Source organism: Palaemon carinicauda, chromosome 21 (assembly GCF_036898095.1).
Source record: "Palaemon carinicauda isolate YSFRI2023 chromosome 21, ASM3689809v2, whole genome shotgun sequence".
NCBI classification, from domain to species: domain Eukaryota; kingdom Metazoa; phylum Arthropoda; class Malacostraca; order Decapoda; family Palaemonidae; genus Palaemon; species Palaemon carinicauda.
In genome coordinates this window covers 22296312-22310689 of record NC_090745.1, presented here as the reverse complement: position 1 = coordinate 22310689, position 14378 = coordinate 22296312, and the positions used below count along the sequence as shown (strand labels likewise).

General features: G+C 48.3%; 1 protein-coding gene across 2 annotated transcripts in view; it reads right to left on the bottom strand.

Moving 5' to 3' along the window:
- Positions 1–14378, bottom strand: part of gry (trafficking protein particle complex subunit 11 gry) — a 286176-nt gene that overhangs the window by 67966 nt on the left and 203832 nt on the right. For both annotated transcript variants that reach the window (XM_068344871.1, XM_068344872.1), the window contains exons 14-15: positions 14238–14365; positions 13338–13422 (exon numbers count right to left, since the gene is read on the bottom strand). In XM_068344871.1, coding sequence (XP_068200972.1) covers positions 13338–13422; positions 14238–14365 — 213 coding nt within the window. The remainder of the gene's footprint in view (positions 1–13337; positions 13423–14237; positions 14366–14378) is intronic.

Here is a 14378-nt window from a genome sequence, read left to right as displayed (position 1 = left end):
TTATGATCATCCCACCAACTTAGCAGTTGAAATTGGTTTTTCATCACTTGGATTGAGATTGTTTAGATCAGTAATACTGTTCTAATGTATATATTAAATTGAAAAACCCTTTTATTTAGATGTCCCATGGGAATAAATTTCTGTGAGGAAGCCATGGTCCCTAGCAGTCTAATCCACATCTGAACTGACAATGACATCTACATTCTAAACTTTTCCAACAAAAGAAGAAAGGACTGAATCCTTTTCCCCGACAGAAAAACCCAGAAAGGAACTGTTACAGTATAACTCTCAAATACATGATCTCATAAGTGAGAACCACAAGAGACCTCTTGAAATTGATCAAAAGCCTGAACTGATCCAGCAACCTGAGCAACCACACTAGTAGAACTCAATTCCTTTCCAACGAATCACTAAAAAATTGCCAATTATTCAGGTATAAAAGAACTCTTAGCACCAGAAGTCTTAACCATATCTGGATTTCCCTCCGAACTAAAAGCAAGCTTCATTTTGCATTTTAAACTTGAAAAGTAATTTTTTGCGGGGAACAGTGAGACAGTTACACTCTCACAATGGTTACTTAAATGACAGTACTGTTGCCGTGTATTAATAGATAAAAAAAAATCCAACAAGACATCTTAAAATGCAATAAAACCTATCACAATTTGGAGAATGGAGGATGCCCAACTGATGCAACTGAGAGAAAAAATTAACAAAGAGCCACTGGTGCACAACTGCTTTGCTTCTTGCATTAATCATTAATGTTTCATTACTTTATTATAGGCCTGTGTCTATTGAAAGGAAAGTAAATAGGTAATTTTCTTACATCTTAGGGGTAAATGTTGATAAACCGAGCTGCTAGAAAAGAAGCAATATAAACATGAGGGGAGGTTCATAAAAATGTCAACTAATGCACAAGTTATATACAGGGTAAAAATACTGTAATAATAGAATTCACTTCAACTTAATCAAAATACAATTCTTTTAATGAAAGATGTTCCATCTTGAAGAAGGAAAATACTAAAAATTACTGAAAATCAATAGTATTTAAAATATGTCAAAATCTGCAATAAAAAAAGGTAAGAAAAAGTACATAACAGTAGTCTAAAAATGGAAAACCTATATATAAGCCTTCAAAATAAAATGAAAATGGTTCAAATAAGAAAAAAAACACAATTAAGTTTTATCCCTAAGTTGGGCACAATCATTCTCACTCCTTTTATTATTTCTTACTCACCAAAGCCCACCACATAGTCTATTAATTCAAGTTAACCATATGTTTAGTATTGGACTATACAATGTAAACAAAAATATCATTACCTTATTACTATGATGGTTATATAATAAAACCAATTTAGAAACAATTTACATACCAAAGTTCCACTAATGTCACTAGGAATGTTTGCAAAAGTATTCAAAATTACTCCATATTTTATTTTACCGTTTCAAAATATAGTCATGCATTTTGTTACAGGTTAGAATTGAATTTATGAATTTGGGCCATATAGCCTAGAACTGGGGCCTATGAGGCCATTCAGCACACACGTGCACCTAAGGTAAAAACCCTAGCGATATACAGGTAAAAGTTAGAAGAGATTGGCCAACAAGATGGGAAAAAGTAAGCAAGAAAGGAAGTAAATTAGAAGAATATGAAGTAAGTGGAGCTAGGAACCAAAGGAATGCTGCAAAGGCCATGAGATATCACCAATTCTTAAATTAATTTGTATTTTTCTTAGCCATACAAACTTGATTCAGCATAAACTGGAGACTGTCATTAGTATGAGTGGTCAACCTGCTGGTGAAGGGTGTAGACAAAAAGGCCCCATTTTCTAGCCGGAATGTTCCACTTTTGACCTTTTAGCCTAAGACTGAGTGAGGTAGTTGATGAGGGAGTTCAGATCAAGACTCAGGTTTGTCTAGCTAGGAAAAATCACAAATTTTAGGTAATTTGTATTTTTCCTAACAGTACTTACCTCGAACTACTTTCTTAGGAGTATCTGGGATCTCCTCCCATCCGACTAGAGTTTTGTGTAGTTTACCCTAAACCCATTTTCTATGAGGGGTAACCTCAGGCGGAATGATACGCCCCCTGAGGCTAACCCCGGGTCAGAGAGCATGCCTGCTCAGGTCTCGACCTCTAGTAAGTTCTTGATAGCTAAGGTCTCTAAGGATACCAGGGGACACTCGGGGAAGGCAGGGTGGGCCATTACCCAAAAGTAGTTCGAGGTAAGTACTGTTAGGAAAAATACAAATTACCTAAAATTTGTGATTTTTTCCAACACGAAGTACTTACCTCGAACTACTTTCTTAGGAGACTTATACTTTAGGAGGTGGGCGTGGCCCCAAAAAGTTCTTGAGACCGTGCTGAGGAAAATCCAGAGACCTAGAAAGGAGGCTAGGTCGTGTTGACCCCATAGAAAATCGATCGAGAGGAAACTACACAAAAACCCATCTTAGTGTCTAAGAAACTCACCTGTGCAAAGAAATCCTAGGGAACATGTCTTCCCCTCGTTGAGGTACTCATCTCTGGCTCAGGGCCCTCTCAGAGCCCACTTGAAGCGGAAAAAGGGAAAGAAGGTACAAGGGGGTTTAAGGAACGAACCTGTGTCTCTTGTGCTTGTTACCCGCGGTTATCACTGAGGCTATGCCTTTAAACCGTTTGGAGTGCGGAAACGACGGTACCTATCGAGAACCCGTCCAGGGATCTTCTTGAATAGTCCTTCAAATAGTGAGCCGTGAAGGTAGACTGGTTGGCCCAGGTGCCTGCCCTTAGGATCTGGCCCACTGCCATATTCTTCTCGAAAGCCAACGTAGTACTCAGGCCCCTAATGTCATGGGGCCTGGGCTTCCCCGGCAGGGGGATTCCTGTCTTACTGTAGGCCCTGATGATGACCTGCCGCAACCAGGAGGAGATGGTATTCTTCAAGACTGGCTTCTTCATGAGGCCTGTGGAAACAAAAAGACTTTTGATCCCGGGCCAGAGTTCTGCTGTCCTTTCCAAGTATTTCCTCACTGCCTTGACGGGGCACAGGTGCAAATCCTTCGCGTCGTCCGACCGGGGGATTGCCAGAATTGAGAAACCTTCAAATCTGGGGTCGCACACGGCAGGGTTCTGGGTCTTAGCTACGAAGGAAGGGATGAACTTGAACGTAACTTCTCGCCAACCTTTAGAGTGAGCCACTTCGTAGGACAGACCATTCATCTCGCCTACCCGTTTAGCTGACGCTAACGCCAGCAAGAAAATCGTCTTGAGAGCCAGATCCTTGTCCACGATGTCTTTCAGGGGTTCGAACGGGGGTTCGGATAACATTTTCAGGACCCTTGACACGTCCCATTGTGGCACCTTCACAGCTTGCGGGGGGCATGATTGCTCAAAACTCTTAATGAGCATTGAGATATGTCTGGAGTTACCCAGGTCTATGCCTTTCACGAGAAAAACTTGGCCCAGAGGCGCGTGGACTTCTTTGATGGCTGGGATGGACATATTGACCGCGTCCCTGAGGTAAACTAGGAAGTCCGCAACTTGCGGGATGGAGGCCTTCAGGGGCCTGATGTCCCTAGCGGCACACCATTTGGTAAAGGTGGCCCACTTAGCCTGGTAGACAGCTGTCGATGACCGTCTCAGGTAGCCCGACATCCTCGTTGCTGTACTCGACGAATAGCCTTCCCTCCTCAGGAGACACTCGATAACTTCCACGCGTAAAGGCGAAGGGACCGAGGATTCTCGTGGAATCTTTGGAAGTGTGGTTGCCGGAGAAGGTCTGGCCTGTCCGGAAGGGGCCAGGGCGGCTCTTGTGCTAACTCCCTTAGGTCCACGAACCGTTCTCTCTCCGGCCACCAGGGCGCTACCAAAGTCATCCATAGGTTGTTCGTCCTTCTTACTCTGTTGAGGACCTGCCTGAGCATCCCGAAGGGGGGAAAAGTGTACACGTCGAGACTGTCCGAAGGATGTTGGAAGTCGTCCTCAAACGCCGCTTTTGGGTCTGGGACAGGAGAACAGAACACTGGGAGCTGCGTGTTCAGCCTTGTTGCTAAGAGGTCCATCACCGGAGAACCCCATTTCTGAATGACGGTCCTGGCTACTACCGGGTGCAGAGACCATCAGACCCTACCACTTGCCCCATCCTGCTGAGGCCGTCGGCGAGGACGTTCCTTTTCCCTGGAATGAACCTTGCTGAGATTCTGATCTGCTCCACTTCGGCCCATTCCAGAAGTTGTAACGTGAGGACGCACAGCTCCTTCGACCTTAGGCCTCCCTGTTTCTTTATGTAAGCTACCACCGTGGCGTTGTCGCACATCAACGCCATGGTGTTTCCCCAGAGTAGGTGTACAAACTCCTGGCACGCTCTTTGTACTGCCCTCATCTCTAGTATGTTTATGTGCTGGGTCTTCTCTAGGGCTGTCCAGTTCCCTCTTGCTGACTTCCCTAGGAGATGGACACCCCACCCCTCCTTCAATGCGTCCGTGAACAGAAGCATCTCTGGAGGGTCGGCTGCAAAGGGCATCCCTTTGAGGGTGTTCGTCCTGCAGCTCCACCATTCTAGGACCCGTTTCGTCTTCGGGAACACCGGGACCATTCTGTGGGGGTAATCCGTTGTGTTCCAGCTTTCCTTTAGGTTCCATTGGACCTACCTGAGCTTTAGCTTGCCCTGGGGGACCAGTTTCTCCAACGACACAAAGTGGCCTTTAAGTCTCTGCCAGTCCTTCGCTCTCCTGGGTTGGTCCGTCAGGAAGGGGTGGAGGACCTGGTCTAAGTTGTCCAGCCTGTCCGCCGAGGGGAAGGCTTTCACTAACCGGGAATCCAGAACCATTCCGAGGTAGGTCGTCCTGGTGGAGGGTATCAGTTGGGACTTCTTTAGGTTGATGGTGATCCCCAGAACGTTGCAGAACTGCAGCAACATCGCGCCTTGCTCCTTCAGTACTTCCTCTGAGGCTGAAAGTAACAACCAGTCGTCTAGGTAACGAATCAGGCGAATGCCCTGTTCGTGTGCCCAGACTGAGACCATTGTGAAGACCCTTGTGAAGACTTGGGGGGCAGTGGACAGCCCGAAGCAGAGGGTCTTGAACTACAACGTTTGGTTCTCCCATTTTACCCGTAAGTACTTCCTGCTGGAGGGATGAACCGGGATTTGGAAGCAAGCATCCTTGAGATCTACTGACATCATGAAGTCCCCTTCTCTCAAGGACGCCAAGACTGACTTCGGAGTGTCCATTTTGAAGTCGGTCTTGCAGATGAACTTGTTGAGGGCTGAGAGGTCTATGACCGGTCTCCATCCTCTTGTCGTTTTCTCCACCAGGAACAGCCTGCTGTAGAACCCTGGACCTGGGTCCTGGACAGGTTCCATTGCCCCTTTTACCAACATCGCTGAGACCTCTCCCTGCAGAGCTGTCTGTTTCAAGGGATCCTTGGGGGCTAGCCACTCCGCCTGCTGGTCTGGCATCAGAGGTGGAGGGTCCACTAGGAAGGGCAACCTGTACCCTTCCTTCAGTAGTGTCACGGTCCACAGGTCTGCTCAGTGTTCTTCCCATGCTTGCCAAGAACGTTTGAGGCATCCCCCCACCTGAGGCTTCGGCAGGAGTAGGGGGCCTCCCTCCCTATCTTCTCCTTGAGGAGCGGCCTGAACGCCCTCTTCTGGACGCCGCGAATGACGGCCTATAGGCGGCTTGGGTCGAGGCTGATCCCCTACGGGAGGGCTGAGACGACTGGGACCAGGTTGTAGCCAAGTTGTCTCTCCTAGGCTGGCTAGGAGCGGGCCGAGGAGAGCGAGGCGCGTTGACGGAGGACCTTCTGTACGCCGGCCTCTTGACCGGGTGGGGCCTGGTCTTGTACGGTTCCTTCAGCCTTCGAACTCTCTCCATCGACTCCGCTGCCTTCGGGGGAAAGATCGCGTCGTCCCACAGGGTCAGGTTCCTCAGAGACCTGGCCTCTGTCCGGAAGCCTCCTAGTCAGCTTGCTTAAGACGGTGTCCCTCCTCTGTAGGACCCAGTTGGCGGCCAGGGCTAGCGACTGGTAGGAGAGGAATTTCAGGGCCTTACCTCCCGAACTGATAAGTTCCTTGAGTAAGGCCTGGGTTTCTGGTACCGTCAGGTCATAGGATGACTGTACGCCCACCAGGGTGGAGGCCCACCAGTCCAGCCAAGAGGAGACGTTGACTAGGTCCTTCGAGATCTCCTCCATCATGACCGCCTCCGAAGGAGAGAAGCAGATCGGAGCCGTGGACGCCCTTTCTTCTGAGGCTCCCTGCCCCAACACGGTGAGTGCTGGCTCCAGTGCACAGGCGCCCGCTTGCTGTCCCTCTGGGAGGTAAAACTTGCTCTGGGACTTCAGGCCATGGAGCAGCTTGGAAGCGCTCAGGTTCTTGGGCGCCTCGGCGTGGTTGGCCACGATCCTGTCCACGTGGGCTCTTCCCAACTTAACGTCCCTCGCTAAAGGAAGAGCCAAGGAGGGTCGCTGCTGGACCGGGGCGTCCACTATCCTGTTGAGGCTGGAACGCCATGCATCTTCGGAGGAGGGTTCCGGCACGTCCAGTCTGTAGTGGCTTCTGATGAGATCCTCCGATGGGCGCGCTGACACGTGACGCGGGTACTCCGACGGAGGACCTCGCACGTGGGGGAGTCCTGGACCGACGCTCTCACGGGGGTTCACGTTGAAGGATGGGCATCGCCGTCGGGATGGGGGCCGCCGTCCTGGGTCCATCATCTCTTCCGGAGGTTCTCATATCTGCGGGCCTGCCCGTCGAGGAAAGCCGAGGGCCGCGCTCGTGATGAGCTGGGCGGCCTTTGGAGGTCAGGACTCGGCTGCCAGACCGAAGAGGCGACTCTCTCCGCTGGGAGGATGGAGCCGGAACCTTCGCGGTCTTACGCCTGTCGACTGGAACCTGCCATGATGAGTCCCTCCGTCGGGTGCCACTGCTGCCGGAGGAGTATCTATCCGGGGAGCTCGTCCTCGGACGCCAACTTGAAGGGTCCGGCGCCGCAGCTAGCTCCTGCAGCCTGTCGTGGTGAACCATCACCCACTCACCATCCGGGAAGACCCTTTCCTTTCACTTCCTCTTGGGGGAACCTGGGCGCCGACTCGTGGCGCGACCTCGAGTGGGAGCGAGAGCGCGACATCTTCTTGCGGGACTTCTCCCTTCGTCTCCTGAGCTTCCTCAGCGCCTCGTACTCCGAAGAGCAGGAGAGCTCCTCCACTGAGGAGGCCGACGACTTATAGGCCCTCTTCGAAGACCTCGCCTCCCTCGCTGGTGTAGGAGGATTCCTGCGACGGTCCGTGGAAGACGACGCCTGCAAAAACACCTCTGGGAAAACGGCCGACGGAACTTGGGGGGGGGAGCGAGGAGGCTCTCCCGTGGGAGACCAGGTCCCGAAGTCTTCCTCCATCCTCATCGGAAACCTGAAGGGCGTCTTAGGGGGAACCCACGTACAAGGGTCCGACGGCGGGGAAAGCTCCTTCTCGACATCGCCCTCGGCTGCTGAACCGCCTGAAAAACACGCCCAAGAGGCTGGAGAAGAATTAGTAACATTTTTCCCCCACATGGGGTCATCTGAGGAGACGTGACCTGCTGGCACCAGGCCACCATCTCCCGAAAACACTCCTGCCCCTCCCTCAGGCCCCTCACTCGCCTGGAACGACGCCACAACACCACTGTCTTGAAGGTCAGACTCTTGGGGAAGGGCCGCGGGCCTCTTCCCCGCAACGGACTTACCTCGTCCCCTACTCTGGGTAGGGGAGGTTGGAAGAGAAGCTCGGACCGACGAGGCGCCCGGCGAGGCAAGGGAGGAAGGGACGCTCGCCTTCTTAGGCGACTTCTTCGTCGCCGCCTTCTTTTTGGTGCTATACCGCACCCACTGCACCTTATTCCACGGCTAGCACTCCGGACACGTGGCGGAAGGGGAACACACGCTGCCCCTGCACGAGGAACACAAAGAGTGCGGGTCAACTTCGGGTTTCGAGAGGAACGCTCCACACGATTTGCTGGCCATAGGCCCAGGACAACGGCGAGGATGCTCCATGATGTAGGAGAAGCACTACGAGACACAAGCACACACAGGGAAAGCAAAAAGAGAAAGCAAAATGGGACCACGTGGGTACCGCGTGAGACACAAAGGGTCGGGGACAAATAAAGTCACACTTGGATTAGGAGAGCGGCGAGATGATATCGCGACGCGACCAGGGAACTTACTGGAGGTCGAGACCTGAGCAGGCATATCGCTCCACCTGAGGTTACCCCTCATAGAAAATGGGTTTAGGGTAAACTACATAAAACTCTGGTTGGATGGGAGGAGATCCCAGATACTCCTAAGAAAGTAGTTCGAGGTAAGTACTTCGTGTTGGAACAAATGCAAATTAATTAAAAAATATTTATTTGTTTCGATGCAACAGACAACTTCTCGTTCTTTAATTAGGGAGACTCACTGCTTGGTCGATGACTAGTTTTCACACCCAGATTAACTTCGTCACCATGAAGAGCCAACTGTAAAAGCCCAGAGACTCTTCTCGAACAATTTTGAGCGTGTTCTTCTCCAATGTCCCTTTCACCTCTACCCACAAGGACAGGGCTTATGGCGACATTACAACTGATCATAATCACTATCGCTAACTAAGATAAGGGAGGAATGGCGGTCTTAAAAAGGTAGCAAGTAGCCGTCCAAAATGAGTCACTACCCAAGGCTAGGCCCCGTGTTTCTGCAAAGTCGCCCACTGGCGAGACACGCATCCCCCTAATCTTAGCAGCAGAGGGGAATTTTAGTATAAGTGTTTTTCTCTCCCTCCACTCTTCCCACTTCCCTCCTTCCTGACAGGTCAAGTCTGAGGTGCTCGAAAAGGCAGAGCACGCACAGGCTGTTTTTGGGATGAAGTTATGGGCTGTTCCAATTGCATTCTCGGAACGGGCGCAGGGCCCTTCCTTGATCGCAATCATTTAGGTTTGGGTGCACCCAAAGGTTTGGCCGGTGCTATTTTTGAACAGCATACTGAATCAGGGATTCCTACATAGCAATCCTCAAAGAATCCAAAGCTGTCTGCATACAACTCATAAGGAGAAACATGGCATTCCACACCTACGAGTTCCTCAGCAACAATGCCACTTCTGGGGTAACTTTTGAGAAAAAGGAAACAAAACCATCCAGCCTATTCAAAATAGTTAGCACACTAGTTTTCTGACTTGTGAGCCAGGTAGATCCCAATCTTCGCACCAGATAACCCGAGACTTCTCCTTGTGAAGTACATCACTATTCTTGACCAATGGTCAAGCCAGGAAACAGCAAGGAGTCCATGGCAGACAACCACATGGCTACCAACTCAGAGGAAGCGAAGGACATGCCTTTCACCTTGAGTCTCTCCAATAGGGGGTAATGTAGCGTTCTCTGGTGGTGTGTAGGACCTCTGCTGCCTGTAGAGTGGGGTGGGTGATGGAGTGGATCTTATTTGATCTACTAGACTCGAGTGAGTTTTTAGATCCACAGATCTGATTGTCAGCTTGATCCACACCCAAATCAACAAGATCCTACAATAGCAACTCAAAGGAGGGCCTTGAGCCTTGAGGAGCATCGAAGCACTGATCAATGAACAAGGTTCTCCCCGAAGGAGGTGCCAAAGTTTCCTTCCCAAGGCCATTGCATTCACTGATTAGAGCAAGGACATTCACAAAGGAATTCTCAAACTTGGGGTAGCCTGCCTCCGCATACACTGGACCGTACCTTGGGACATCTAGACCTCAAGTGCCCTCATGCCAAGCTGGGGCCAAGGGTGTGGCAGGACACTACTGAAATTCTACTTACCCCCTACGAATACACCATTCTGTCCCAAGGACAGAACCTGGTACCTAATCTGGGGTTGACAAAGGCCCCGGGACGAACAATGGCTGTGGGAAGAAAATCCCTGGCATGAATCACAGCAGACGGCTGGAGTATAATGTAGTCCTCCCTCTGCAGATTGGGGTGAGGGGATGGCCATGGCAATCTGCCCCCAACTCTTAGTCTTCCATTGTACACAAGCATGCAATATCAGCCTCGAGTGGTGCCATCTTCTCAACAAGTTCGATCAAGATCTTGCTGGGAGAGGAAGGATCAAGAGTCCCCTATCCTGGAAGGAAGGGTGATGGATGTTGCCAAAGCTCCTCTATTGGGAAACAGAAATGTAAGAAGCCATAAAATCCTGTCCTAACCGGCTACTGGGACAACAGGAGGTACCGAGATAACCGGGGCTACCAGGGGAGTTGAGATAACCGTGGCACAGGACCAAGACATGGGATCCTGGTCACGGTAACACCACCCATCGAAAGGGTGGTGGTGTCGAAAGGAGCCATTTCCTTATGACTACAGATGATCTTGAACTTTTTCAACCTCTTCTTCATCCTAGAAAAAGAGTCAGAATAAAAGTCAGAGGACAAAGAGGAGGAGTTGGAAGAGCAGGCTGCATACTTCTTCTTCTTCCTGGCACTTGCTCCAAGCTCTGCAAGCAGGAGTTGAGGTTTGACCGCTTAGCAATAATGACGCTCCCCCAAAGGGAGACACCACACAGATTGCTCAACAGGAGCTTCAATATTAGGACACAATCATAAGGAAGAGGGAAGGGACACTTACAGGGCATCCCAACACGGCAATGAGTGAAGCCGGATGCATGACCAAAGACACAGGGAGCAGGGGTTACGGACCCTGGACCCCAAAGCACAAGAGTTGGGGGGACGGGCCCAAAGGAATGGGGAGGGATACACAGGAGCCGAGTCAGGGAATGGGGTAAACGAGGGCACCGGGGCTACACACACTTTTGGACCCGAGGCTGACTTCCACTCAAACAAGGGCTCACTACCTAAATGTAGACGGTGCAAGTGTTGCTCTCCGAGCCTTCACAGTCTGTTTGGGATTGGAGGGGAACCACCAGAATCACTGACATGGGGCACCACCACGCCTTTTACCATTGGCGTCACCGGGAATACAAAGAACACTAACACTGGGGACCCAGAGGAGTAGTAGTCTTGGCTGTGAGCTCCCTCAAAAAAGTTATGGAGGGCCTAATTGAAAGACCTTATGGAGCCCAAGACTTCCTTAGGTCAAACTCATCATTAGCTGTCTGTACGAAAGACAGGTAAAGAGATTCCAGCTTCCAAAGGGGTACAGTGAATACTGGGGGTACTACTCACATATCAATAAAACCTAAAAAGCCTGTTGATGCAGAACCAAGGACTCTTTGCTCTTGATTCATACTCCCTGAGGACTGAGGTAGGGGTGTGTACACAGGGAGAGTGGCAGTAGTTGCACCCCCTGACAACACCGATGCAGCAAAAGACTGTTGCCAAGACAGACCCTGTCAAAGGCTAAGTTTGCTTCTTTCCCCTCAGGAGGTATGCCTGCCACTGCACAGGCGGCCACGACCTGCAATGGGATGAAACGTGAACTTATCAGCAGTCAAATAAAAGATGAGCCATTCTGGCTGGGGAAGGCGCCCCACCGCTTTCCCCAGCCGGAATGGCTCATCTAGTTGATTAACCACTCATTAACAAATTCTAATAACAGTCTCCAACTTGCACTGAATCAATCTCCCTGATCATAGGATGAGAGTTTTTACAGTATGTCCCCTAAGAACAAATGTCTATGGTGCAACTCATGGCACCACACCCCTATGGGATGTTAAAAATTATAAAGTGATAGATACTTTGTACAGTATCTCGCGTAAAAATAAAACGTCTATAGTGCAACTCATGGCACCACACCCCTATGGGATGTTACAAGTTATAAAGTGATAGATATTGTTCATCTTCCTGAATTACATAAATGGTACTCTTTTGTTTATGTCCTCCCATATCTAGTGATATGGATCCATAGTGGTTAAAGGATTAGGAATAAAAATAAACTAAATGCCCAAAAATCAACAAGATAATCTTACAACACAACAGTATTCTAATTAGGTTATAAGGAATGCTCAAAGTTATAGAAGCTTTGATAATAGTCTTAAAGTTAACACATACATACATATATCAAGGCACTTCCCCCAATTTTGGGGGGTAGCCGACATCAACAATGAAGACAAAACAAAAAGGGGACCTCTACTCTCTACGTTCCTCCAGCCTAACCAGGGACTCAGCCGAGTTCAGCTGGTACTGCTAGGGTGCCACAGCCCAACCTCCCACATTATCCACCACAGATGAAGCTTCATAATGCTAAATCCCCTCCTGCTGCTACCTCCGCGGTCATCTAAGGCACCGGAGGAAGCAGCAGGGCCTATCGGAACTGCGTCACAATCGCTCGCCATTCATTCCTATTTCTAGCACGCTCTCTTGCCTCTCTCACATCTATCCTCCTATCACCCAGAGCTTTCTTCCCTCCATCCATCCACCCAAACCTTGGCCTTCCTCTTGTACTTCTCCCATCAACTCTTGCATTCATCACCTTCTTTAGCAGACAGCCGTTTTCCATTCTCTCAACATGGCCAAACCACCTCAACACATTCATATCCACTCTAGCCGCTAACTCATTTCTTACACCCATTCTCACCCTCACCACTTCGTTCCTAACCCTATCTACTCGAGATACACCAGCCATACTCCTTAGACACTTCATCTCAAACACATTCAATTTCTGTCTCTCCATCACTTTCATTCCCCACAACTCCGATCCATACATCACAGTTGGTACAATCACTTTCTCATATAGAACTCTCTTTACATTCATGCCCAACACTCTATTTTTTACTACTCCTTTAACTGCCCCCAACACTTTGCAACCTTCATTCACTCTCTGACGTACATCTGCTTCCACTCCACCATTTTCTGCAACAACAGACCCCAAGTACTTAAACTGATCCACCTCCTCAAGTAACTCTCCATTCAACATGACATTCAACCTTGCACCACCTTCCCTTCTCGTACATCTCATAACCTTACTCTTACCCACATTAACTCTCAACTTCCTTCTCTCACACACCCTTCCAAATTCTGTCACTAGTCGGTCAAGCTTCTCTTCTGTGTCTGCTACCAGTACAGTATCATCCGCAAACAACAACTGATTTACCTCCCAGTCATGATCATTCTCGCCTACCAGTTTTAAGCCTCGTCCAAGCACTCGAGCATTCACCTCTCTCACCACTCCATCAACATACAAGTTAAACAACCACGGCGACATCACACATCCCTGTCTCAGCCCCAATCTCACCGGAAACCAATCGCTCACTTCATTTCCTATTCTAATACATGCTTTACTAAGTTAAAGTAAGAGGAATTCACTAACTACTCGTAAATAAGCAAAACACACCAAGGAAACCTTTGGAGGAATACGAGATAGATTTTGGATCACAACAAGAATTAAGATATTATACAGCTATTTCAGGACCCTTCAGTACTTACAGTAACAGAAAGTTTGGGTTGACGTGGAAGAATATCTGCTTCTGCAACAGGAACACACGTGTCAAATCCATCTTGACACAAGAGACTGTAAATAAATACATACATAATTATCTCAGCATTTTACAAAATATTAGTTACAAAACAGATACTACCTACCAAATAAGACTTGATTTTTCAGATCACAAATAATTCAAGCCTTTAAGGTTTACAATGGAATATACTGTATATGGAAAGGATTCTCAAGATAGGCATCCTCAAGAAATTCTGTTGCCCTTCAGCATTTAAATGCTACTCCATTTATAATGTATTTAAATTATTCCCATCTTAAATTTCACTGCATGATAAGTCTACAATTTTATTTAAATTTTTTGTTATCACTCCCTTTCATTCTTACAGTCAAGTCCTTGAGAACAACGACAATGGACTTGGCCATAGGCTCCGCAACAGAGACTTGATTAAAGGCAGCCAAGGATAATTATATTTTAGATGATACACACTCAGTCAATCATCTTAGAAGAAGACTTATGGACTAATTTATGAATTTTGTTATATGGCCCAGCAACCTTGAGAGACCATTTAGTGCACATGTGCAATATGGGGGAAAACCTCAAAGTAGAATCATGATGTAAAAGTCAAGAGGTTTTACAGAGAGATGGAAGAAAAGAAGCTAGAATGGAGGTACAATAGATTTTTTTTAAGGAGAGCCTCATCTGGTTCCATATCCAACTAATGAACAACTTGTATTTGATCTGGCAAAAGTCAAATTTTGTTGAGTGCCATGAGTATTAGAAAGCATTGATAGCCTTGCTGGACCAAGAAGATGAGTCCTGAGTGAAGGATGAAGTGTAAGACACCAATCTGGAATAAATTATCTAATTTCATGAAAAGATAATTTCTTACCTGAACTCTTTAAATGATGGAGTATTACTGGTATTCAACGTTACTCCTTCATTACCAGGTCCTGACCATTGAAGCCCAACTACAAGTTTGCTATCTTGGCTACCCAGCTGTGCTCGTACACCAGTAAGCTGAAAATAAGTT